The 27941-nt window shown below is 41.3% G+C and overlaps 1 protein-coding gene across 6 annotated transcripts in view; it reads right to left on the reverse strand.

The window, feature by feature from the left end:
• Positions 1–12968: 12968 nt before the first annotated feature.
• The window catches only part of LOC134225187 (rho guanine nucleotide exchange factor 11), a 421082-nt gene continuing 406109 nt past the window's right edge, over positions 12969–27941 (reverse strand). For all 6 annotated transcript variants that reach the window (XM_062705053.1, XM_062705052.1, XM_062705057.1 and 3 more), the window contains one exon: positions 12969–14575. In XM_062705053.1, the coding sequence (XP_062561037.1) occupies positions 14435–14575 (141 nt within the window). In that variant the 3' untranslated portion in view covers positions 12969–14434. The remainder of the gene's footprint in view (positions 14576–27941) is intronic.

Below are 27941 nucleotides of genomic sequence, written 5' to 3' on the forward strand. Positions count from 1 at the left end.
GAAGGAACTTCCGTAGGAATTCATGAAGGAACTTCGAGAGGAATTCCTGGAGGAACTTCCGGAGGAATTCCTGGAGGAACTTCCGAGGAATTCCTGGAGGAACTTCCGAGGAATTCCTGAGGAACTTCCGGAGGAATTCCTGAGGAACTTCCGGAGGAATTCCTGGAGGAACTTCCGGAGGAATTCCGAGGAATTCCTGGAGGAACTTCCGAGGAATTCCTGGAGGAACTTCCGGAGGAATTCCTGGAGGAACTCTGAGGAATTCCTGGAGGAACTTCCGGAGGAATTCCTGGAGGAACTTCCGAGGAATTCTGGAGGAACTTCCGAGGAATTCCTGGAGGAACTTCCGGAGGAATTCCTGAGGAACTCCGGAGGAATTCCTGGAGAACTCCTGAGGAATTCCTGGAGGAACTTCCGAGGAATTCCTGAGGAACTCCGAGGAATTCCTGGAGGAACTCCCTGAGGAACTTCCGGAGGAACTTCCTGGAGGAACTCCGAGGAATTCTGGAGGAACTCCCGAGGAATTCCTGAGGAATTCCTGAGGAACTTCCGAGGAACTCCTGAGAACCCTGAGAACTCCTGAGAACTCCTGAGGAACTCCCGGAGGACTCCCGAGGAACTCCTGAGGAACTCCCGAGGAACTCCCGAGGAACTCCTGAACTCCCGAGGAACTCCTGAGGAACTTCCTGAGGAACCCCTGAGGAACTCCCGGAGGAACTCCTGAGAACTCCCGAGGAACTCCTGAGGAACTCCCGAGGAACTGAACTCCCGAGGACTCCCGAGGAACTCCGAGGACCTGAGAACCCGAATTCCTGAGGAACTCCGAGGAACCTGAGGAACTCCCGGAGGAACTCCTGAGGAACTCCCCCTGGAGGAACTCCCGAGGAACCTCCTGAGGACTCCTGAGGAACCCTGACTCCCGAGAACTCCTGAACTCCCGAGAACTCCTGAGGAACTCCCGAGGAACCTGAACTCCTCCTGAGAACCCTGAACTCTGAGTCCTGAACTTCCTGAACTCCTGAAGAATTTTAGAATTTTTGAACTTCCTGATTTTTAGTCATTGTTTTCATTGCGTTTCTTAAAGGGGAAACGCAATGGAGTGCGGCAACGGAACGGCAACGGCAAGCGGTTTGTCGTCGGTTTGTACTAAAAAATTCCGCATTATTGCCGCAGTTGCAAAACGCAATGCATGCGGATTTGCCGGATAGATTTCATATGACGTTTCACGTTTTGAAGAAATTCTTATTTTTTTAAAAGATGATTTTGATTATTTCTAGAGAGGATTTAATTTCAATTATTTAAATAAACTTTTAAATTAATTCTAGTTGATTCAGTGACTGCTTTAAATATATCAGAGCATTGATCATAACAGTAGGAATACAATTTTTTGATGTCTTGAACCGCCGGAAGTTCCTACAGGAAATGCAGAAGCTCAGAAGTGTTGTACATAATTTCAGGAAGCTCCATCATCAATTTCTCCAGAAGATACACCACAAATCCCTTCAAAAGTTCCTTCAGGAATTGCACCGGAAGTTCATCAAGAAATTGTTTCGGAAGCTTTTGCTGAAATCGCTCCGCATGTTTCTCTGGAGAATCCTCCAGGAATTCCTTCGGAAGTTCCCACATGAAAATTCTCCAGAAATTTCTTCGGAAGTTCCTTTAAGAATTCCCCAAGAAATTTTTCTTCAGAAACCTCCAGGAATTCCTTCGGAAGTTCCCACATGAAGATTCTCCAGAAATTTCTTCGGAAGTTCCTTTAAGAATTCCCCAGGAAGTTTGCCTAGGAATTCCTCCGGAAAATCCTCCAAAAAGTTCTCAGTTCTCCGTTTTATTGTACTTAATTGTGATGAAAAAAAAAACACTAATTAAAGTACTCCGGAAGGTCCTCCATATTCTACAGAAAGTTCCTCCAGGAATAATTTGAAAGTTTCTCCAGCAATTTCTTCAAAAGTTCCTTCACAAATTCCTTCGGGGTTCCTCCAGCGCTGCTTTCGGAAGTTTCTTCGAAAGTGGCTCCAGACATTGTTCCAGTAATTCCTGCGGAAGTTCCTCCAGAAATTCCTCCATAAGTTCTACCAAAACTTCCTCTGGAAGTTCCTCCATGAATTTCTCCGGAAGCTCCTCCAGGAATTCCTCCAGTTGTTCTTCAAGATTCTTACGGAAGTTTCTTCAGTAATTCCTTCGAAAAATCCTCCAGGAATTCCTTAGGAAGTTCCTTCACAAATTCCTTCAGAATGCAAGAAGCTCCTCCAAGAATTCCTCCAGGAATTCTACCGGATGTTCCTCAAGATTGTTTCGAAAGTTCCTCCAGTAATTCCTTCGGAACTTCGGAAATTCCTCCAAGAGTTCCTCCGGAAATTCCTACAGAAGTTCTTCCGGAAGTTCCTTCAGCAGTTCATCCGGATATTCATTCAGGAATTTCCTCGGAAGTTCCTGCAAAATTCCTTCGAAAGTTTCGTAAGTTCTTCCAAGAGTTCCTTCGAAAGTTCCTCCAAAAGATCCTCCGTAAGTTCCTCTAACAATTCCTCCCAATGATTCTCCACGAATTCCTCCGCAAGCTCCTCAAGATTCCTTCGGAAGTTCCTCCAGTAATTCCATCGGACATTCCTTCGAAAATTCCTCTAGTAATTTCTTCTGAAGTTGCTCCAGTAATTTCTTCGGAAATTCCTTCAGGATTTCCTTCAGAAGTTTTCGAAGGAAGTTTCTCCAGGAATTCCTCCGGAAGTTCATCCAGGAATTCCTCCGGAAGTTCCTCCACGAATTCCTCCAGTAGTTCCTCCACGAATTCCTCCGGAAGTTCCTCCAGGATTTCCTCCGGAGGTTCCTCCAGGATTTCCTCCGGAGGTTCCTCCAGGAATTCCTCCGGAGGTTCCTCCAGGAATTCCTCCGGAGGTTCCTCTAGGAATTCCTCCAGAAGTTCCTCCAGGAATTCCTCCGGAAGTTCCTCCAGGAATTCCTCCGGAAGTTCCTCCAGGAATTCCTACGGAAGTTCCTCCAGGAATACCGCCGGAAGTTCCTCCAGGAATTCCTCCGGAAGTTCCTCCAGGAATTCCTCCGGAAGTTCCTCCAGGAATTCCTCCGGAAGTTCCTCCAGGAATTCCTCCGGAAGTTCCTCCAGGAATTCCTCCGGAAGTTCCTCCAGGAATTCCTCCGGAAGCTCCTCCAGGAATTCCTCCGAAGGTTCCTCCAGGAATTCCTCCGAAGTTCCTCCAGGAATTCCTCCGGAAGTTCCTCCAGGAATTCCTCCGAAGTTCCTCCAGGAATTCCTCCGGAAGTTCCTCCAGGAATTCCTCCGGAAGTTCCTCCAGGAATTCCTCCGAAGTTCCTCCAGGAATTCCTCCGAAGTTCCTCCAGGAATTCCTCCGGAAGTTCCTCCAGGAATTCCTCCGAAGTTCCTCCAGGAATTCCTCCGAAGTTCCTCCAGGAATTCCTCCGGAAGTTCCTCCAGGAATTCCTCCGGAAGTTCCTCCAGGAATTCCTCCGAAGTTCCTCCAGGAATTCCTCCGAAGTTCCTCCAGGAATTCCTCCGGAAGTTCCTCCAGGAATTCCTCCGGAAGTTCCTCCAGGAATTCCTCCGGAAGTTCCTCCAGGAATTCCTCCGGAAGTTCCTCCAGGAATTCCTCCGGAAGTTCCTCCAGGAATTCCTCCGAAGTTCCTCCAGGAATTCCTCCGGAAGTTCCTCCAGGAATTCCTCCGGAAGTTCCTCCAGGAATTCCTCCGGAAGTTCCTCCAGGAATTCCTCCGGAAGTTCCTCCAGGAATTCCTCCGAAGTTCCTCCAGGAATTCCTCCGAAGTTCCTCCAGGAATTCCTCCGAAGTTCCTCCAGGAATTCCTCCGGAAGTTCCTCCAGGAATTCCTCCGGAAGTTCCTCCAGGAATTCCTCCGGAAGTTCCTCCAGGAATTCCTCCGAAGTTCCTCCAGGAATTCCTCCGGAAGTTCCTCCAGGAATTCCTCCGGAAGTTCCTCCAGGAATTCCTCCGGAAGTTCCTCCAGGAATTCCTCCGGAAGTTCCTCCAGGAATTCCTCCGAAGTTCCTCCAGGAATTCCTCCGGAAGTTCCTCCAGGAATTCCTCCGGAAGTTCCTCCAGGAATTCCTCCGGAAGTTCCTCCAGGAATTCCTCCGGAAGTTCCTCCAGGAATTCCTCCGGAAGTTCCTCCAGGAATTCCTCCGGAAGTTCCTCCAGGAATTCCTCCGGAAGTTCCTCCAGGAATTCCTCTCGAAGTTCCTTCATGAATTCCTACGGAAGTTCCTTCAGGAATTTCCACGGAAGTTCCTTCAGGAATTCCTACGAAAGTTCCTCCAGGAATTCCTACGGAAGTTCCTCCAGGAATTCCTACGGAAGTTCCTCCAGGAATTCCTCCGGAAGTTCCTCCAGGAATTCCTCCGGAAGTTCCTCCAGGAATTCCTCCCGAAATTCCTTCATGAATTCCTACGGAAATTCCTTCAGGAATTCCTACGGAAGTTCCTTCAGGAATTCCCACGGAAGTTCCTTCAGGATTTCCTACGGAAGTTCCTCCAGGAATTCCTACGGAAGTTCCTCCAGGAATTTCCACGGAAGTTCCTCTAGGAATTCCTACGGAAGTTCCTCCAGGATTTAACCTGGAAGGACCTGTCGATATTCCCCCGGAAGCTCTTCCTGTATATCTTTGAAACGGAAGTTTTCCTTGGAATTACTGGAGACTTCCGGAGGGCTTCGAGAAGAATTCCTGGAGGAACTTTCAGGGGAAATCCGGAAACTGCCGGATGAATTCTTGGAGGAACTTCCGGAGGAATTTGTGAATTTCTGGAGGAACTTCCGGAGGAATTCGTGAATTCCTGGAGGAACTTCTGGAGGAACTCCTGGAAGAACTTCCGAGGGAATTCCTGGACGAACTTCCGAGGGAATTCCTGGACGAACTTCCGGAGGAATTTCTGGAGGAACTTCCGGAGGAACTTCTGGAGGAATTCCTGGAGGAATTTCCGGAGGAACTTCCGGAGGAATTCCTGGAGGAACTTCCGGAGGAATTCCTGGAGGAACTTCGGAGGAATTCCTGGAGGAACTTCCGGAGGAATTCCTGGAGGAGCTTCCAGAGGAATCCCTGGAGGAACTTCCGGAGGAATTCCTGGAGGAACTTCCGGAGGAACTTCTGGAGGAATTCCTGGAGGAACTTCCGGAGGAACTTCCGGAGGAATTCCTGGAGGAACTTCCGGAGGAATTCCTAGAGGAACTTCCGGAGGAACTTCCGGAGGAATTTCTGGAGGAACTTCCGGAGGAATTTCTGGAGGAACTTCCGGAGGAATCCCTGGAGGAACTTCCGGAGGAATTCCTGGAGGAACTTCCGGAGGAATTCCTGGAGGAACTTCCGGAGGAATCCCTGGAGGAACTTCCGGAGGAATTCCTGGAGGAACTTCCGGAGGAATTCCTGGAGGAACTTCCGGAGGGATTCCTGGTGAAACTTCCGGAGGAATTCCTGGAGGAACTTCCGGAGGAATTTCTGCAGGAACTTCCGGAGTAATTCCTGGAGGAACTTCCGGAGGAATTCCTTGAGGAACTTCCGTAGGAATTCCTGGAGGAACTTCCGAAGGAATTCCTGGAGGAACTTCAGAAGGAATTCCTGGAGGAACTTCAGAAGGAATTTCTGGAGGAACTTCCGAAGGAATTCCTGGAGGAACTTCCGAAAGAATTCCTGGAGGAACTTCTGAAAGAATTCCTGGGGGATCTTTCGAAAGAATTTCTATAGGAATTCCTGGAGGAGCTCTCGAAGGAAGTGGGAATTCTTAGTGGAACTACATACCTAATTTAATAGAAACTTTTTTTTCGTTATTATTTTTTTAAACTTTGGATTTTCATTTCCATTCAGAGGAATTTCCTTCGGAGTTTCAGGAGGTTTTCTCTTGATATTTGAGAGGAATTCTCTTGGTATTTTGTTTGGAATTTCATAGGAATTTTTCATTAAAAATGAGTGGAATTCCCTTGCAAATTCAGAATAATTATCTAACAAAACTCAAGTTAATTTACATGGTAAATTAAGAGAAAATTTTACATGGAATTTTTCTCGGAAATACAAAGGGATCTGGGACCTCAATGTTTATTTTTATCTGGAAATTCAGCTGAATTTCCCTTTTAAATTCTTGGAATTGTGCTTTGAAAATTCAGTCGATTTTCCCTTGGAAATTCAAGAAATTATACTTCAAAATTCTAGGGATTTAATTTGGATGAACAGTGGATGTTCTCTTGAAATTGGATTTACTTGTTGGACAAAGACAAGTAGAACGACGGTTTTATGATTAATAATATAATCATTATTCATTGATTTGAAGATTTGAAGTTTTCTCGATTTCCATAAATAATTTTATTCGTTTTCAGCAACCCAGTTTAATCAAGTGATCCTGATTATGCTTTCTTTTTGCTTTCTCTGCAGTTCTCTGTGACTGAAAATAATACAAATTTGAATAAAATCACTTCATGCTAAAAGTAAACAAATCTTTCCGCAATACCGCTGCCGCATTTTTTAAAAAATTCCAAAAAATATGCGGTTTTAGTACATTCCGCATCTGCCGTTCCGCACCATTGCGTGCCGTTCCATATACTGCCGTGTATTCAAAAGTGACAGCTGCCGCATCGTGCCGTTGCCGTTCCGTTGCCGCACTCCATTGCGTTTCCCCCTTAAAGAACCAGCCATTAGTACAACATCAACGTGGTGCTGGTCAAGATGAATACACAGCTAGGTGTTCCAATCTGCCAAATTCACGATTCAGCCATCTTGGATTTTAGTATGGGAGAGCCAGCCGGTTTGTTTATGTTTTGCACCGAAAATGATTTTTTCACCCCCGCCTTCTTCTCGTCCATAAATTGAAACACCTAGCTGTGTATTCATCTTGGTGCTGGTAACGACGTATGTTAACAAGAACGGTTGCTATGAGTAAACGTTACGCCATGAACGATACTCGTAACCGGTTGATTGCCATAGGCAACAATCGCAGCAACCTGTAATTTAATGTATTTCAGTTCCTTCACTTTCAAATAAAATTCTATAATTTTGTTTTTAGTCTTGTAGCAGTACTCATGTGCTTTTTTCTTTATTTCTAAACCTGATCCAGACTGCCAGTTTCCGAACAGGTTGTGGGCCCAGTGACCCAACTGAATCAAGAAGCAGACAGATCCAACAAACATTGCTGGAGCTGGAAGATCGCTTATTCAACTAAAACCAGTCTTCAGCATTCGCGTTTATGGTTAGGAATGCTGCGAAAAACGTGAACACGTGGCTGATAGTCTCAGGCGCAACTTCGCATATGGCGAATAATGGAAAAGTTTTTTCAAAGTTGTTTACGAGCGTTTGGCCAGAAATTTTGATCGCAAGAGGGGAATGAATACGCATCGGTGGCATTGGACACTACACGATTGAATGCGTAGATGGTCAGAATGACAAAGTTTCGATTATATCAACGGACGTTCTTTATGCTCCAGCGTTGAAGGAAAATTTGATTGCGGTATCAAAACTTGCGACGAAAAATGTAAAAACTGAAATCGATGATGAGCAATGTAGGTTTGTGTTTGAAGGCGGAATTATTGCGACTGCTGAAATTGTGAACGGGCTATGCGTTCAATTTGTGGAAAGAAAGTGCGTTGTTAATTGCAGATAGTCGAGATACTATTACAAGCGTTTTAAAAAGGCTCGTGGGACCATCGGGAAAGAATTCAAGCCGAAGGTACATTCTACAAATGTCGAGACAGGAGCATAGCATAGCATTGTTACGGTGTAATTCGTAGATTGGACACTAGTGATACTCATGTTTTACTTTTGAGATCCTTATCTAGAACGCTATCAGAAATCAAGAAGGGGAGTGGTCCTTGATACCAGTCTTAAACAAAAATGACAAAAGCATGAGAATTACTACTCCTGGCCACGCCCATCTGCACCGTAACTAGGGAGAAGAAGGAAGTGTTGATGTAGTACACTCCAAATAATCTAAACGTTGTTTCCACCTGAATTTTCAGGTACATTTTACGTGCACACGTAGCTGCAAATGCTTCAGAAAATTCAGGTGAAACTTACGTGTCCGGTGAATTCTATCCAAAACTCAGGTAAAACTTACCTGATTTTCACGTAGAATGAAATTTCTATCTGAAAATCAGGTAAAAGTTAAGTGAATTTCAGGTGGAAAAAATCTACGTATTTTTTCAGGTGGAAAGAACGTGCAGATTTTTTTGGGTGTACTTACTTAACGAGAGGCCACCGACTTAGCGACACCCTCATAAGTACCATGGAGTTGGATAATGAGGAAGGTATTCGTTGGGTCAGGATTTGCCTGCAGCTGGCAATGTAACCGTGGTAGATCTTACCCCGTAACACACCACGTAAAGGTGTCTACCCAGCGTTACGGGTTCTACAAATGTCGAGACAGAAGTGATGAAAACTCTCCAGAGATATCTTTGATGACTGTTATGAAGCTTTTGAGACAGCGTTCATGTTGGGCAGGAATGTTGAAGGAACCAGCTATATTCGTAACCGGTTGATTGAACCTGCTCCATTTAAAGTAGTTCAGCTCCTTTACTTTCAAATAAAGTTCAATCACTTAGCGTTTATTACTGCAGCAGTATGCACATGTTTTGTTCTATCTTCCCGAACCTGAACCAGACTCTGCCAGTCCTCGAACACTATCAGGGCAAGCACACCTGAACGATTCCCCGGTTCCGACGGGATCCCACGAGAATTTTATCTCCGGATGTTCGACTGATGTCCACCGTGAGTTGAACATGCTTCTGAACGAAGTTCTCAACAGCAATTCTTCCCCTTCCCCATGCCTTCGTGCAAGGCATCATCGTGTTGGTGAAGAAGAAGGGAACTAACAGCGCGACCCGAGCGTACCGGACCATATCGCTGTTCAACAGCGAATACAAACTGCCCTCCCGCAGCCTGAAAAACAGAATGGAACGCATTATGCAGGCCCAATGCGTGTTGAGTGACAGACAAGAAATTTTCGAGCTCATCAGAATGCAATATTTTTCAAGCCCTGAAAAATGGAACGTACACACGGTCCAGCAGTTTGACCAACATTGACTTCACCTCTCGTTTATTCAAACATCCATCAAGTTTTACCAAGTTTTTTAGCGGCACGAACAATCAATTTATTCGTCCAACAATATCACGCACGAACGACCGAAGCGCCAACTTGACCACCAACCATCAACAAATAAATGGGGTTTTGTGACCCATATGCAACCAAATTTAGTCACATTTGAGTCGCTGCAACCAAATCGGTCTGGATTGTGCTGCTAGGGTTGGAAAGTTGTTTTTCAGGACGAGACGAAAACGAACTCATTTCACAGGCCTATTATGTAGACCCCCTCCGAAAAACATGGGTTTAATGCGAACGACAGTTATGAAATTGCTTATCTTCGCGCGAAGTAGAATCCTTAAGCGGCAACCATTTGCATCTAATAATGTTATTTTGACGTAGAATTACGTCCTTCGGTAAGACAGGGGGTCATTCCAAAGTTTCAAATAAAGGACCGTCACGAAAAGAGGTCAGGAAGTACGAGCCTATAACTCAGCCGTTTTTCAACGGATTCCGGATATTTTGATATGAGTCGATCAGTTAACTCTCTAAGATTTTATAGAACTATTGTTAACAATTGTTTCAATGCATTTACCTATTGAAAAATACAATTTCGACCGCCAATGCTGAAATCGCACTTTAACAGTAAATTGCCTACATTTCGGTTATTAGCCATTCGGCATAAACATGCATAAAATGTTGATGATCAAATTTCGCATCCACTATCGCACCATACGTAATTCTACGTTCAATTTGCGGTCAAATCTTTGATACAACCCTCTCCTTTTTTATGACAACGCATCCAAACTCGAAGGTTTATCAAATACTATGATTGCAAGAGTTGAGGAACATAAATATTTTTCTGAACCTCTCTTCTCACACGCACTTGCAACCCAATTCTTTGGTGGAACGATAGTCAGTTTACCCGACTGTCTTCAACGTTATTCTAAAACGATTGTGCATACCCTCGACATCTGTACCATGTGAGAGAATATTCTCAAAGACTGGACATATTTGTACGGAGAAAAAGAGTCGCCTCACTTAGAAAAATTTTGAACAAATCATTTTCATAAAGCACAATGTTGAATAAACTCATTTAAAATGGAACTGGAACCTTTACTTTTTCCCTCCATTTTACAAATTGAGCCAACTGAATCGATCAAAATAATCGATTCTTTTGAGAGAGTGAATCATGTACGATTCCCTCATTGAACTGAATCATTTTTGCCATCTCTAGTTGAGATTGCTCGGTTGGAGTGGCAAGGGGACCTGTTGTCCATGCATCTGTTCGTGATTTGTCTTCATCCACTGGTGTGTAGGCCCAAGCAAATATGTGGTGATGCTCTGCTCGATGCCTACACCGACGCAATCATTGAATTTTTCATTTTATTTCATTTACATAATGTTCAGTAGTGTAAGATATAAATCTTTTTGATAATTACGCTGAAGACTGTGTAAGCATCAAACTTCTCAGAAAAATGCATTAGCACAAGCTTTGTAGTGCGGGCATCCAATAAGGTTTTGTTGTATATGGCTCACATGCTTGCGTACACAGCAATTGAGCGCCACCCGAAGTCGAACTAAAGAGTTCGCACTAGGGCAATATATCACCAAACATGTAATTTCGCAGGAGTAAGGATTCGAAGAGCTTCAGTTTTCAGGCGGGAAGCTGGAGGTTCAGCAGGCTGACGTAGATCTTTTCACACTGTTGTGCAAGGAGTCCATCCCACTGCAAATCGTTTTGAACGACTAATCCGAAGGTATCTGCTCTTTCTGACCAACCAATGCTTTAACCAACCATCACGATTCCAGGGACTGGTGGAGTAAAACCACCAGCAGTACGACGTCTACTTCCTTTTAGCTGGATTAACATGAAGATTATTTCTCCGTGGCCACTCTGTACAAGATTCACATTCACCATCCTGACAAGCTTCTCGTTCATGGACGAGAACAGCTATCCCGGGCAGCTTACGAGACTGATTACAGCGATTACAGCAATAAACAACAAAGTGTGACAAAAGATTTCGGGCGAACGTTCCAGTTCTTTCGAGTCCTGCCGGGGAATACGACAAGGTGATGGACTTTCGTGCCTGTTGTTCAATATTGAACTAGAAGGTGTCATGCGAAGAGCCGGGTATAACAGTCGATGTACGATTTTAAACAGATCCAGTCAAGTCAGTTATTTGTTTTGCGGATGATATGAACATTGTCGGCCGAATATTTGAAAAGGTGGCAGAAATGTACACGCTCCTGAAACGTGAGGCAACAAAAAACTGAACTGTTTGATGCTTGTATGAGTATTTGTGAAAGTGTATAACAGTGTCCAAAATGTATGTGAATTCCTCGGATAATAATGTGGATGGCAATATATTTCGGCTTGCTTGAAAATGTATGAAGCAGCTTAAGGATCCTTCGCAGGCGCTGCTCTACGAAGAGCAATCCCCCTTCTGCGATCACATCGAAGATTCAAATCTGTGAGGCTGTAAAGCGATATTGCAGACTTTCTTTTAAAGTGATGTAGTGAAGAACAATAAAAAAAAACATTGCATCCCGAAGAGTGAAAGAAAAAGAACTTTTGCAGCTGACATACTGATTCCATACTACCAAACACGAAACAATTTCGATGAATGACACGAAAGAAAAGGCCAAATCCTGTACAGCAGTTAGAAGTTATCCCCCTGACTCAAACTGCTACCTGCTGGATATCGCAGAATCATTCGTTTCTGTGGTCGTATCTCGTATCCTGCTGCATCGTTTGCTGCTATTCGTTCGTCCGTAAACAAGAATAGGGGTGAATATCGTGGAACATTCTCCAGGGAACAGATATTGTAGCATTTTATTAAGCGTGTAGATCAAAATTGACGACTGATAGGTGACGTCAGCGTGCCAATGAAGTTTTTCTTCGCTTTGGGCTTGCCGTGTAATTTCATTCCCTGCTATTTCTATAGATAATCCTGATATAAAAACAATCCTGTCAATATTTTCCACCACGTCCAACAAAACTCTTTCGCTGATATGACGTGTGCTGGACCTGAGTGAAGAATGAGGTTCAGGCAGAAACTAAAACTTAGTTCGCGAGTATAAATGTAAAACGCATAGGAAGTGTTCTGCCGAATGCATGGCTTTTAAAGTGGCAACGTCTAATCCACTTAAGCAATAATTAACTTCGGAGACATTGCGATTAGCATAAACATGTCAGGCCAAACTGAATCAATATTGTTTTCAAAATTCTCTTGAAAGTTTTGAGTCTAAGGCAATCTGAAGTCTCTTTGCTGGTGCAATGTAATTAGGAGGCTTGCAACGAAAAATCCTGCAAAAGCATTAAAAAAGCCAAAAATTTCGAGGTCATAGATCCATGTAGGTCAACAAAGAGTCCTTTCGTTATTATAACTAAGTCTCAAATAAAGTTAGTTCTTTCTGAATGAATAAGATGCAGAACCAGCAACAAACGACGTTTCCTTCACATTGAATATGTCTATCATAACAAGATCAAACTAATGATTCATCGGATTCACCTTCGCAAGAATATGGTCAGGGTCGCCATCAGGTAGTGTTCCCATTTTACTGGAAGGATTCGAATTTGGAAATTTTTGGTTTTATTATTCCTAAGTACCTACACCGACACATATTTTTTTTTCCATGAGAAAGTGGGATGAAATGGGACGGGAATTGGATGTTTTAGAATGTGATAAGTACACGCGTGCGAAAAGGTTTAATTGTTGGAAACGGGGAAAAGATGCTTCATCATGGCGACCCAGAAACCCTGTTTTTCCACAAGGATATGGATAAAATTTTAGTCTCTCATTCGTATGTGTCTGTTGGTATATAAAACATACATATCACAAACTATGGTTGATTAACTACCATTTTCAGTGCCAATTAAAACATTCATTAAAATCAAATGTTTTTCAAACATTAATAATACTCCTTCTTGTTTTTTTTGTATATTCCATAATTCACCGCTGTATGCCTTTCTTGCATATTCATATTTATATCATTTTCCAAGCATGTGGGTTACTTCTAAGTGGATTTTTTTGTCGTTTTCGTTGAGTGAGTGCTGTTGTGTTTTGTTTGGCTGTTCTTGCTTAGGCTTCTATTTACAACTTACTACCTCCCTCTATAGCATCCAAACTTGATTCCGTTGTCTGTTGCGTGTTTCATGTGAATTGGCTCTTCTTTTATCTTAATGCGATTGCCTATAAGTGGTTTCTTTTTTTTCTCTAATATTACCATTATAGGTTTCTGTTGGTTGTGACTTTTAACAAGGAAGTGGGATTTTTTTCTGGAAGATGGAACGAAAATATACAATAAATAATAGATCCTTTTCTACATGATATTTTGGCGATCTATCCACGTTTAAAAAAAAAATCTTCATAAACATAACCGTAAATCACTACTTCCGGAAACACAAACACTCTCTCAGTCTCACCTGTTTCTCGCTTGTTCCTATCTTTTTGCACTTAAAAAAAAAACAAACAATATTTTTGGATAAATAACAAAATCACACTTTCTTTTTTGCTTATGTTTTGATCTTTGTTTCCACAAATTGAGTAAAATTCAAATTACAATGACACAATTGTCTATTACTAAAAAAGCAATAACCCGATCGTGTGATTAAGCTTTATCCATTTTTTGCATTTTCCGTTTTATTAATTATCATCTGAATCGCCTATGAACAAAAGCTAAATAAAATAGAACAAATAAACAACATTGATGATCTATAAAATACATTTTCGGGGGAGGGGGGGATATTTCTGTAATAATTTAAACTTAATTCCGGATGTAGTTCATTCGACTCGATTTCTATCTACATTTTCATTCGACTTTTCAGACACTTTTCACTTATATACCGACATCATATTCTGGACCTTGCTATTTTTCTTCCTAAAAGGTAAAATTGCTTGTGATCTCTTGATTATGTTTACGCATTTTTCTAACATGTTGCGCATGTGTGTGTGTTTTTGTTTAATCCTACTAAAAGCGTCCCAAAAACATATTGTGTTGGTACGTGGTCGTACGCAACAGCAATGACGGTCACGAGAAATGACGACGACGACGACTACTATACGATCAAAACGATAGACGACGACGATCTACGAATTCGAGTTGAAATCGCCAAAACAAACGGCTTTACGCATGTTTTGCGATTGTTGGTTGTTCTGATGTACCTGTAGTAGTAGTAGTAGTAGTAGTAGTAGTAGTTAAGGCCTTTGTTTGCTGCTAATTCCGCGCCACAATGTTTCGATCTACCAAAATGCCAACTTTCCAATATCACGGGAGGTCCAGGTGGAATGGGTCTCGGCGAGCGCTTTGCGCCTACAATTGCATACGCCCAGTGCTTTATAGATATGACGACATGTGTTTGCCAGGACACGATGATCTAAGGCGGAAAATTTACTCAATCACGTGGTCGCTGGTGCTGTTACTGTTGGATGTGGTAACCGTTTCCGGTGTTGATGTTGGTTGCTGCTGGGATTGCTCAGGTTGCGATGGGGATGGTTCCGGGACAGTCAAAACGGGAGCTTCCGTAGTTTCCTGGAGGGATGCGAAAATAAGAGAAAAATAATTTAAACGCTATCAAATAGTTTTGGTTTGGTATAAAAATAAATGTGATACAGTAAACTACCCCTTATGACAAATAAAGACAAATTCTGATCATTTCTGAATTCATGCTTCCCTTTATGCGTCGTACCTAGCATAGTACGACGTCGTACCTAGCGGATATTAGGCAACGATCGCAACCATGGGTGTTTTCGGTTGTATTTCATATATCCCAGAAAGACAATCCCCAGAATTTATTCCCCAGAACGGCATTTTCCAGAATTCTATTCCCCAGAACGATCCATTCTCCAGAATGATATTTCCATAAATGACCCGAACGAAATTATGACAGCGACTCTCCGTGGATGTGTGTGCACGCCGCGGAGATCTGACCACAAGATGCAGAGTCAAGGCTTGCTGCTCGCCTACTGACACGCTGAGGTGTGAATCTATTAATACACGCTTGTAGTGATAGCAATGAGGTTATTAAAAAAATAGGAAATTAAGGTTAAACAAAAAAATAATATTATTCTAATGTACTGACTAAAAAAAATACATACATGGCACTTATTATTAATCTGCCCATATCACAATTTCTTGAACACGCGATGTAACCAAGTTATGAAAGTTCGATGCGTATTACTGATAATTCGCCATAAAGTAGGCAATTATATTGCACCTAATGAACTTGAAGGAATTAATGGTAAAATATGGCAATAGGGTATGAATGCCACGAATGGAGTGTTAACTCATCACTAACGAACTATGTCTCATATGTCCATAGATATGAATAAAATGGCTCAAAAGATTTGAATTTTTGGCCGATGTGTTGAAGCACATCCAGCAGCAGGACCATCGACGGGCCAAGGCGGCCCATCCCAGGATCCACAGGAGTGGATCCGAAGGAGTTCCCGATGACATTCCGATGGTGAGTAAGCGGGTGGCACCGCCGAATCCTGTCTAAATCCAAATTGAATCAAACACAACTACAATCAAAATCCATTCCTAATAGAAATCCCATTGAAATATATTCCAAATTCAATCTAATCTAAATCCAATTCAAAAGCAATTCAATTCCAATTTAAATCCAATCCAAATCTAGTCCAACTCCAATCCAAATCCAATCCGAATCAAATTGGTATTCACTTTCAATCCAATCAATCTAAATATAATTCTAATGCAATGCACATCACAAATCCAATCCAAATCCAGTCCAAATTTAATCCAAATCCAATATGATTTCAATGCAAATACAAACTAAATCCAATCCAAATAAAAATCCTATTCAAATCTATTCTAAATTCAATCCAATCTAAATGCAATCCAAATCCAATTCAAATCAATCCAATCCCATCAAAATTAGATTTAAATCCAATCTAAATCCAATCCGATATCGATGCAAATACATTTCAAATCCAATCCAAATACAAATTCAATCCACAATAAATCCAACCAAATTGAAATCCAGTTACAATAAAAAAAACTTATTGAAATCCAATCTAAATATAATCCAAATACAATCAAGATCTTATCCAAAACTAAATCAAATACAATGCAAATCCAATCCAAATCCTATTCAATCCTAATCCTATCCAAACACGATCCAAATCCATTCCAAATTTAATCCAAGTCCATTCAATGAAAATCCAATGCAAATGCATAACTTATTCAAATCAATTCCAAACTCAATCCAATCTAAACTTAATCAAAATGCAATCAAATTCAAAATCAATCCAACTCCAATCCCAATGCAGTCCAAATCCAGTTCATACCCAATTCAACTCCAATCTAAATCCAAGCTAAATCCGATCCAAATGCAATCTAAATTCAATCCAAATCCAATCCGATTCCAATGCAAATACAATCCAAATCTAATTCAAATCTGTTCCAAATTCAATCCAATCTAAATCCAATCCAGATCCAAATTAAATCCAGTCCAAATTTAATCCAAATTCATTCTAAATGCAATCCAAATCCAATTTAATTCCAATCCGATTTAAATGCTAATACAATCCAAATCCAATCCAGATACAAATCAAATTAAAATCTATTCCAAATTCATTGGATTGCAATCTAAAACAATTTCAACTCCAATCTAAGTCCAATCCAAATGCAATTCAAATCCAATCCAACTCAAATCCAATTCAGATCCATTCAAATCGAATCCAAATCTAATCGAATGAAAATCCAATCCGATTTCAATGCACATACAATTCAAATACAAATCCAATTCAAATCTATTTAAATTCAATCCAATATTAATCCACTTCAAATCCAATCCAACTTCAACTCCAATTTAAATGCAATTCAAATCCAATCTAATTCTAATCCGATTTCAATGCTAATACAATCCAAATCCAATCCAGATACAAATTAAAGTCATATCTATTCCAAATTCAATCCAATGTACATGCAATCTAAATCCAATTCAACTCCAATTTAAATTCAATCTAAATCCAATCCAAATGCAATTCAAATCCAATCCAAATCCAATCCAGATCCAAATTAAATCCAGTCCAAATCCAATCCAAATCCATTCAAATCTAATCTAATGAAAATCCAATCCGATTTCAATGCACATACAATTCAAATACAAATCCAATTCAAATCTACTTCAAATTCAATCCAACTTCAATCCAAATCCATTAAAATCCAATCTAATTCCAATCCGATGTGAATACTAATACAATCCAAATCCAATCCAGATACAAATCAAATTCAAATCTATTCCAAATTCAATCCAATCTAAATGCAATCCAAATCCAATTCAACTCCAACTTTCAATCAGTACCATATTTAAAATCTAATTCTAAACTCATTTTGGAATCTAATTCCAAATCTAATTGTCTCAGTCTACTTCCACCGGAGTCTCCATATTTTTTCAGCACTTTTTTCCACTTCACCGGAGAGCCATCTTTGTTTGACCTCCGTGCACCTCAACCGGAGTCTTTTCCTGTTTTCCGACACACCGTCTGTCTCCGGTGGGCCTTCTTTGCTCTTAGACTTCCGTCTTCCACCACCGGAGTCTTCTTATTTTTTCCCGACTCTCCGTCTATTTCCACCGGAGAGCCATCAGACCTCCGTCTAGTTCAACCGGAGTCTTTTCCTTTTTTTTTCGACACACCGTCTGTCTCCGGTGGGCTTTATTTGCTTCCACCACCGGAGTCTTCTTATTTTTTTTTCCGACTCTCCGTCTATTTCCACCGGAAAGCCATCAGACATCCGTCTAGTTCAACCGGAGTCTTTTATTTTCCTCGGCTCTCCGTCTATCTCCACCGGATAGCCTACCAATCCTACCCTTTTGCGCCATGGTCGTGACCGGTCCTAGTCATTAACCGTTGCATTAACAACATAAAAATTGTTGATGTTCATCGACGCTCCGATTAGCCGAGTAGGGTGCCACCCACTACTCGGCATCGGAGCGGATGCTCGCTGCTACCTCCGATGAGACATTCCGATATTGACAGAGGGCGGTGCCACCCGCTTACTCACCATCGGAATGTCATCGGGAACTCCTTCGGATCAACTCCTGTGGATCCTGGGATGGGCCGCCTTGGCCCGTCGATGGTCCTGCTGCTGGATGTGCTTCAACACATCGGCCAAAAATTCAAATCTTTCGAGCATATATTTTACACTGTGAAATCATTCTGAAAACAAATTTTGCTGTCAATGAAATCAACATAATTACTAAATTTGATATCATAAAACGATCAGTGGGTAATGTCTGTGACATAATCGCTAAGTGGACGTAGGACTTGACTTGACCATGCCTTTAAGATACATAATACATACGTCCAAATTTCTCTCATCAACTATTTTGGATAAATAATCGGCGTTGCATACCATTCCTTGGCAAAATCTTCTCATCAAACCGACACAGAAATCAAATCTACCTCGAACAAGAATCATCAAAAAAATTCAGGAAGTATCTGTCCGGTCACGAAATATTAGCCTCGACAGTGGCAACCTTCCCACTGAAGGACTGAAATAAACCACAAGTTGTCTCAGCAGGGGATGTAGACTGTATCTCAGCCCTTCCACTGAAGAGCCTTCTAATCCGTGCGATAGCGACTGAAGGAGAACATTATTTTTAATTCTTAGAGCCTTGAAGAAGGCTGTTTGCTTCGGCTAAGTCCAAAAAGTAAGAAAACGATCTTTTCAAATAACCGCGAATTTCTAGTGGTGGTATAAACAAGACTGAATGCTCTGCGAGCGAATGCACTTTTCTTTTATACCTTATTTTGAATCTTCTCTGCTTCCCAATTGGTAGGCCAATCAGCTAGTGTCTTGTATCCCGCTTCTTTGTCAGCCAAAGCGTCATCATCATCAACGCGTTCGAGAAGGGCTTCTTCTTTTTTACGCTTGTTGCTCGCTGCTGGCTTCTATTTCCTAACGGGACTTTTCGCTAGATACAGGCCAATAAGCCGGGCAAGCGAGCTTAGAATTGCAGTTCAGGTGGGAAGTACGTGTTCTTTTCTGAGACAACATTGTTAGTAGTAGAAAGAAGGAAACACCCGGACATGGGATTTCGGGTGATAAGATTTAGAATTGGTAAATAACATGGGACGATCATTCAGTCACGTTCGCTTTGTGTGCGGTCAGTATCAACCAATGTTTATCTACATTTTTTTTTATCAATGCCATAAAATCCAACATTTGATGAAAAATCGATTGATAGTTTATTAATGTTTGAGCTGTTATCGGTGTTTTTTTTATCCAAATAAGATTATGTGAGAGATTTGGACATCTTATGAATCTTTTAAGGCATGGTCAAGTGAAGTCCTTCGTCCACTTCGTGGTTAAATCAGAAAAATTATCCACTGTTAGTTTTGACGCTATTTATGAAAATCACGCATACAATTTTATCTCTAGAATATTGGATTTGGCACCCAAGTACAATTTCTATCCCGAAGGGTATTGAAAGCTTTGATATTGATCTCTATTATTGGCTCTCTGAAGAACCGTTTGTTTTTTTGGACATACATGCTGCATCATGTGGCTTTTCTTCAGCCTGTCTCGGCTCATCACCGATGCCGGCCGGTCCCGGCTCGACTCTGCTGCTGCTGCCGGTATCTGCTCAGCATTGCTGCTTTGTCGGGTCTGTAGGGTGGACTGATGATGTACTGGCTAGGTTTCGGCTGATGATGGTCGCGTCGATGGTGTCGAGCCGAAAAAGCGGTCGCTACAGACTTCATTCCCTGCTAAAAGGTGTGAGTGCTGTTCAATGGATGATGCGGTTGCTTCGCTTGTCCCGGTCAGAATGAAAGGAAAAAATCGCGTTGCGCTATTTTATGGCTTCTCGGCAGACCCAGCGGCTGCTCATTCGCTGGTGTCGCTGGTGGTGGTTCGCCAATCAGAACGTGGTAATGGAATGATGCAAGAATTATGCGTTACCCATATTTATTGGTTCCCTTTATCTCAATGTTTTTCATTGAAAACAGTTTCATGCCTATTGAAACAAGTTTTTCGGGTCTTATCAAGCATGGACATGGAAGGCATACTTGAAATCTGTCGATTGAGGGGCTTACCGCAGAAATTCGTCCACTGATACGAACGCTATTAATGTTTAAAATCTTTCAACACAGCGTAACGCGGTCGTTTTGAATATTTTGAAATGACACCCGGTATAGTAAAGAGAGACGTAAGTCCTACGTCAAAATTTTTAGTTTGATATCAAAATGAGTATTCAATTAGATTATTTTTATGAGCATTCATAACAACAACAGCATATTTTGTTTTCAGATTGCTTTTAATTTTCCGTGAAACACACTTTATATAATCGACAGCATAATTTGATGTGAAACTGCTATCATTGTGATAAATGAGGAATGCCCATTGAAAACATGTTGCGATATCAATTTGTATTAATTAACAATTGACATCAAATTTTGTTTTCAATATAATCTCAACAGCAGAGCTTAATATTAATTTGCTTTCATTTTGTTAATCGACTTTGTTCGGGACGCTAGACTGGTGCTTTAACCAACTAAGGTACGAAGGACCTCCGTCGGCCTTCGCAACCTAGCGGCTACTGAATGAGCTCGAGATTCCAAAATTAGACGCATAGACAAATCACTCGCAATCCATTTCTCAAGCCAACACTTCCACATGTGTATGGTACCCGTTCACATTAGAGGATCGTGAGTATTTAGAATGTCTGGCGGCTACACACATTCTTCATCAGCAACTGTACTGATCAAGTGAGGTTGTGTGAGCTGTTTGCCAGTTGGTCGTCAAGCTCAGACCCGATGGGACCTAAACGGATTGGACTAGTCATCAACACGCCGAAGACGAAGTACATGATAGGAAGAGGCTCAAGAGAGTTAAATGTAAGCCACCCATCACGAGTTTCTATCGGTGGTGACGAAATCGAGGTGGTAGAAGAATTTGTGTACTTGGGCTCACTGGTGACTGCCGATAACGATACCAGCAGAGAAATTCGGAGACGCATCATGGCAGGAAATCGTACGTACTTTGGACTCCGCAAAACGCTCCGATTGAATAGAGTTCGCCGCCGTACCAAACTGACTATCTACAAAACGCTTATAAGACCGGTAATTCTCTACGGACATGAGACCTGGACGATGCTCGTGGAGGACCAACGCGCCCTGTGAGTTTTTGAAAGGAAAGTGTTGCGTACCATCTATGGTGGGGTGCAGATGGCGGACGGAACGTGGAAGAGGCGAATGAACCACGAGTTGCATCAGCTGTTAGGGGAACCATCCATCGTTCACATCGCGAAAATCGGCACGTAGCCAGAATGTCGGACAGTAACCCGGTGAAAATGGTTCTCGACAACGATCCGACGGGAACAAAAAGGAGAGGTGCACAGCGGCCAAGGTGGATCGATCATGTGGAGGACGATTTGCGGACCCTCCGCAGACTGCGTGGTTGGCGAAGTGCAGCCATGGACCGAGACGGATGGAGAAGACTTTCATGTATTGCACAGGCCACTCCAGCCTTAGCCTGGACATTCAAAGTTTATTGCCTATATGCCGGGTATTAAGCTACCCGGGTACTGATGAAACAAAATTCCCAGCACCGGGCACGTACCCGGGGGAAGCCCATATGGCATAATGTCATTTGGCATAATGCCGTTTGGCATAAGGCCATTTACCATAACGATTTAAATGTCTAAAGGCATTACGACCATTTGGCATAATTTGTTGGGTACCTCGAGGCCATTTGGCATAACGACCGTTCGACATAATGACCATTTGGCATAATCCTCGAAAAATATATTAAATACAACGGGCCGTTTAGCAAAACTACCATTTGGCACAAAAAGGTTAATCGTAGGAATATATCGACATTGTTGTTTCATAAGGGCGAAAGTCGCAAACGTTAACATTGACTTCTAATGCTGATTTCAGGAAGATTAACGAGTTCTGGCTATATTTTCCACTTCTGTTTGATAGAAGGCGCGGAGCGCCACCAGTTCCAAATGATTGATAGCTGGGAGCGGACCTAGTTGTTGAGAAATTTGCAGGAAAAGGCATTGTTTACGTTTGCGAGTATGCATTTGCCCGGGATGAAGCAAAAGAGTAGATGACTCCTTCTTTTAAAGTATGCATTTGCCCGGGATGAAGCTAAAAAGAAGATGACTCCTTCTTTAAAAGTACCGTCAACTGGGGGGAAGATGATCATTGAGGTGAAGGTGATCATTTGATCTGTCAGTCAAAAGTGCCAATTTTTTTTATGAAACGGTAGTCAACAATATTCTCCGTTCAAGTAATGTTACGGCTAGGTGGAAATCCGAGTTTTTCGATTATAGTCATTAAAATGTAGTTTGTAGAAGAAGTTTAGAGATAGTCATAAATGACGCTATTTTCGTTTCAAATATTGACTTCGTAAACTTCTTTACGTAGTAAATTCAACATTCATTCAAATAACCTAGTGTATTTTGACTACTAGGTCATAATGATTTTAGTAGAGCTGTCTTGATCAACTTCACCCCAAACCAGATTACTCAAAAAATGTGTGATAATTTAATTTATTTTAACAAATGCGAATGCATTTCAGAAAACTAAAGTTGTTGATTATTGCAACGTATAGCAGTACATGTTTTGAAAATATTTGTTTCGATTTAAAATGTAAACACACATTGTTATTGCATGTTTTGTCTTAAAAATGATCATCTTCCCCCCAGTTGACGGTACGCATTTTCCCGGAATAAGGCAAAAGAGTAAATGACTATTTTTTTTAAAGTACGCGTTGACCCGGAATAATGTAAGAGAGTAGATGACTCCTTCTTTCAAAGTACGCATTTGCCCGGGATGAAGCAAAAGAGTAGATGACTTCTTCTTTAAAAGTACGCATTTACCCGGAATAAGGGCCCTCCTTAGCCGTGCGGTAAGACGCGCGGCTACAAAGCAAGACCATGCTGAGGGTGGCTGGGTTCGATTCCCGTTGCCGGTCTAGGCAATTTTCGGATTGGAAATTGTCTCGACTTCCCTGGGCATAAAAGTATCATCGTGTTAGCCTCATGATATACGAATGCAAAAATGGTAACTTGGCTTAGAAACCTCGCAGTTAATAACTGTGGAAGTGCTTAATGAACTCTAAGCTACGAGGCTGCTCTGTCCCGGTGTGGGGATGTAATGCCAATAGGAAGAAGAAGAAGAAGGCAAAAGAAATATGACTTTAAGAACACACACTTTCACTTCAACATTGCTCACAACATGCCGTAGAAACAATACTGCGGCGCGCTTTGTAATTTTTTCAAGCAAACAAAGATCATGGGAGAAGTACAAGGTGGAACATTTTAAACGTGAAAATGTTGTGAAAACTACAAAAGCATTATTTGGTCTACTCAGCTCTATTGTATACAAAAGTGATTGTAATGCCAAAGCCATGAAGCAACTCATAAGCAGGATCAGAAGCAGCACGGCGAACCACGGAACATATGCCAATATTCATTAGTCTAAGTTTGAAGACTAAGGATAACTCTTTGTATAACATGTATCAGATTAAACTGTACTTCTTTGTATTTTATCCCGAGCAATTTTTTAATCCCATTTTTTGGTTGCCACCCGTTAGGAGAAAAGGTAAATCACTCCTTAAAATACGCATATGCCCAGAAAAAGGCAATAATACAGATGTAAATTGAGCTTCTTTCTAGAATTTTTATAATTCTTTTAATTTTTATGCCAAATGGTTTTCTTTATTATACCAAACGGTCGTTATGACAAATGGCCCCTGGCTATTCAACTCGTTATGCCAAATGGCATTATGCCAAACGGATCGAGATTTCACGTCCAGGCTGCAAATTCTTTGTTGAATGCCAAAGGCGAGAACATTCTGAGCATGAGCAAAACCTTGGGAAATTAGTATTCTATTCAGATTAAAGTTTGTGTTATAATATTTTTTTTTCATTATTTAAGTGTGAATAAAATGTATTCGAGCATCAAAAGTAAAGATCAAACTTGGAGTACGGAAAACATAGGTGGAATAAAACCGACAGCTTAAAGATTTGTTTAGCATTATGCAACAGGTCAGATCTTCGTCGGATACCGTAACAATTGGAATTGACGAACCTTTTTAAAAATCTGTTTCGTCCAGGGTGGGACGACCCTACGTTGTGTTAACTTTTTCTCCAGGATCCAGACGACGAATAAGAACAACTGCTTGATGACTTCAACTGATGGATTTATTGCCTCCGAGAGGCAGCGTGCCAGCTCGGAGGTTACGATAACGAAACTGTACATTACATGGAGTGTGGAGTCGCCTTTTATAGGCGACTCTTAGTACGGCAAAACAATTAATTTTATATATCACAATTATTGGGGACGTGTGCACAAACATTCAAATTTAAAATCTAATTGGACTTACAGCGCGCCAACTGCTACGCACATAACGCTAGCAATTGGCGCGATAACAGAGAACAACGAAAAATAGACATGAATAGCAGCTCACACACTGCACTGTTGGGCTTCAACAGCAGCTACGACGGTGAGCGCAGTTCGTGATCGAACACTATCTGAGATCTCCCTGCAAACGGATCATCGGGCTAGTAATGACAGGATTGCGGTAAGGAAAAGCTCTTTATCATTGCACTTTCACAAAATACCGCAGAATAGTACGATTTTCATAAGTGAGATACATATTAGGCATCAACGAATTGCATAGGGTTTATTGGAATCCCGATACTTCGGACCACGTCTCGGTAAGTTACTTGAACATTAACAAATCTCTAATTAATATTTCATTCATAAGGTTCTGAATGATTTCAGAAACGTGTATGCAGGATACTGCTCTTTGAAACTCGAGCATGGTTTTTAACCCTCTCCCGCCCATGGTGTCTGTGGTGCACCATCAAATTTTGCACCTTCTAACCTTCATCGAATTGTTTCAACAACAAAACGGAATATTGGACACATCTTTATGGTTCCATTAAACAGGAAATATAATAAATTTTGGGTTCAAAAAGTTATACTTTTGAAAACAATCAATTAACTATTAATTTACAATCAAACACATTTTTTTCGTTTTCCACTAATTTTAGCCAAGCCAAATAACTTTTGTTTTAATATTTTGCTCAAAGATGATTCATTCCTATTCAAATCTTTGAAAAAAATCGTGGACGGGAAAGGGTTAATAAGCAATTGATGGTTTTGCCAGAAGCTGGAAAAAGCAGCAGGTTTCACTCACGTCAAAGTTCCATGTCTTGAATTATCATGTTCCAGAGTTCTGTAGATACGCCGAGTCCAAGTAGAATTTTGACAAGAATTGGCAGCAAAGATTGGTTAATAAGTGCTGTGGTCAAGTATAAGACTACGTTCAGACTGGTGATATAGCTACTTGATATAGATAATCTTGACATGAGACGTCATATGCATTATTTACAGTGAAAATTAGATTTGTGAACTTTGATGTCAAGCTACTCTGTATCAAGTGATATAGCTTGTAGTCTGGACGGCACATAACAGAGATCACATTTTAGCTTCTAACTGCTATAATTCTACACAAACTCTCGTCTTACTTCTCTCAAGTATAAACAAAAACACTAAATAATTATTTTTTATATCTTTATTTAAGAGATTTTTGGTTCTTGACCGGTTCATCTCTAATTAAATTAAAATTAATTTATACCTTTAATTTTATTAATGCAGAGCAACACTTAAACTAACTCGAACAAGTAGCCAAACAAAAACATACTTAAGTCAGTTGTAAATATTTATAGTTGTGTAAGAGAATGGTATAGAGCTCGCCCAGGTCTATGGCAAACCCAGCATCCAGAAGGTAGCTAAAGCTGGAAGAATACGATGGGCAGGGTATGCTGCAGGAATGCCGGACAGCAACCTTGCAAAGATAGTGTTTCTACAAAACGTAGTGTACAAAACGACTTGACGAGCGTGGGGCGCAACCGAGGAAGGAATGCTGTGTCCTCGAATCGTGTCTTGTGACGTCAAATTATTGATTTAGTGTTTTATGTTTAGATGTGAAATAAATAAATGAAATGAAAATGGTAACAAATGCGAACTTATTGAAAACCAATTGGACACTTTTTTGGACGTTTTTGTGGGGTTTTTTTGGTGATATTTTACGATTCTCATATGGATTCTTTTGAAATTTCTTAGTTAAAAACTTCAAATCAAGATTTCTTGAGATTCCTCCTAAGTATATTTTTTTTAATAATTGGTCCAGAGGTACAGAATTACCATATGAATCGCCGCACACTTGCAGCTCTTGCAGCTTTATTTTTTATAGAAGTTCAACAGAACCCAAACCCCAGTCAAACCCCACCACACTCTAGAAGGCTCACAGAAGGCTCAGAAGGCTCTAGAAGGCTCAGAAGGATAACAGTGCCCAGACTACGCTACCATCAGCTAAATACGCAAACCTTAACTGGCGACTAATTGTCATCGGTAGACCCGTGAAAGGAATTTAAAAATTGTAAGGACCAAGCTATGTCTGTCGCTCTTCCCAGATGCCAACTCACCATTTCATAACCCAAACCCGTCACTAATGCATGTAGGGGAACGGTTCGCCACTTCATCTCATAGCTCCTATTTCCATCCAATCAAAAACAAAGCAATGGAAAGGAATTTGGTTTGTTTATTATTTTTGTGATTTTTTTCAGCAGTGAGCACGCATGTTGACAAAAAGAAGCGACGAACTTGGTGCCGTATTTCTTTGTTTAACGATGAGATGGATATATGTACAGTGAGATCGAGATCGGAACATTTCCGTAAAAATGGTCAATTCGTAAATTCCATCGTAAAGCGACGGGATTTTCTTAGAACCATTTTTGCCGAATCATGAACATGGAATTGATGTTTTCACCCACCTACGGACCATTGTGTCCAATAGGTGGTCCCTTGGAAAATACGGAACATCCGTAAAAATTGTCATTCGTAAATTACATCGCAAAGCGACGCGATTTTTTAGATCAATTTTCTGAAGAACCCTGAGTATGGAATTGATGCTTTGACCCACATGCGGACCATTGTGTCCACTGGGTGGTCCCCTGGAAGATCCGGAACATCCGTAAAAACGCTCAATTCGATTTTTTAAAACCATTTACTTCCGAACCCTGAGCATAAAGTCGATGCTTTGACCCACATACGGACCATTGTGTCCACTGGGTGGTCCCCTGGAAGATCCGGAACATCGGTAAAAATGTTAAATTCGTAAATTCCATCGTAAAATTACTTATGGATCCTGTACCTCCATCGTTAAGCGACAGGATTTTTTTAGAATCATTTTCTGCCGAACCCTGAGCATGGAATCGATGCTTTGACCCACATACGGACCATTGTGTCCACTGGGTGGTCCCCTGGAAGATGCGAAACTTTCGTAAAAATGGTCAATTAGTAAATTCAATCGTAAAGCGATGGGATTTTTTTAGAACCATTTTCTGCCGAACCCTGAGTATGTAATTGATGCTTCGACGTACATACGGACCATTGTGTCCACTGGGGGGTCCAATGGAAGATGCGGAACATCCGTAAAAATTGTCAATTCGAATATTCCATCGTAAATCGACGGGATTTTTTTTTGCTTTGACCCACATGGTTCGGCAAAAATTGAATTTATCAAAATGACGTCGCTTCAGTTTGCGAATTGACTATTTTTACGGGTATTCCGGATTTTCGAAGGGACCTCCAAAAGGACACAACGATCCGTTTGTGGGTCAAAGCATTAATTTCATGCTCAGGGTATGGCAACAAATGGTTTAAAATAAAATGCTGAGGCATCACGATGAAATTTACTAATTGATCATTTCTACGGATGTTCCGGAACTTCCTACGCATGTGGGTCTAAGCATCAATTGCATACTCAGGGTTCTGCAGAGATCAAAACAATCCCGTCGCTTTACGATGTAATTTACGAATGACCATTTTTACGGATCTTCCGG

This window comes from Armigeres subalbatus, chromosome 3, assembly GCF_024139115.2.
Source record: "Armigeres subalbatus isolate Guangzhou_Male chromosome 3, GZ_Asu_2, whole genome shotgun sequence".
NCBI lineage: Eukaryota > Metazoa > Arthropoda > Insecta > Diptera > Culicidae > Armigeres > Armigeres subalbatus.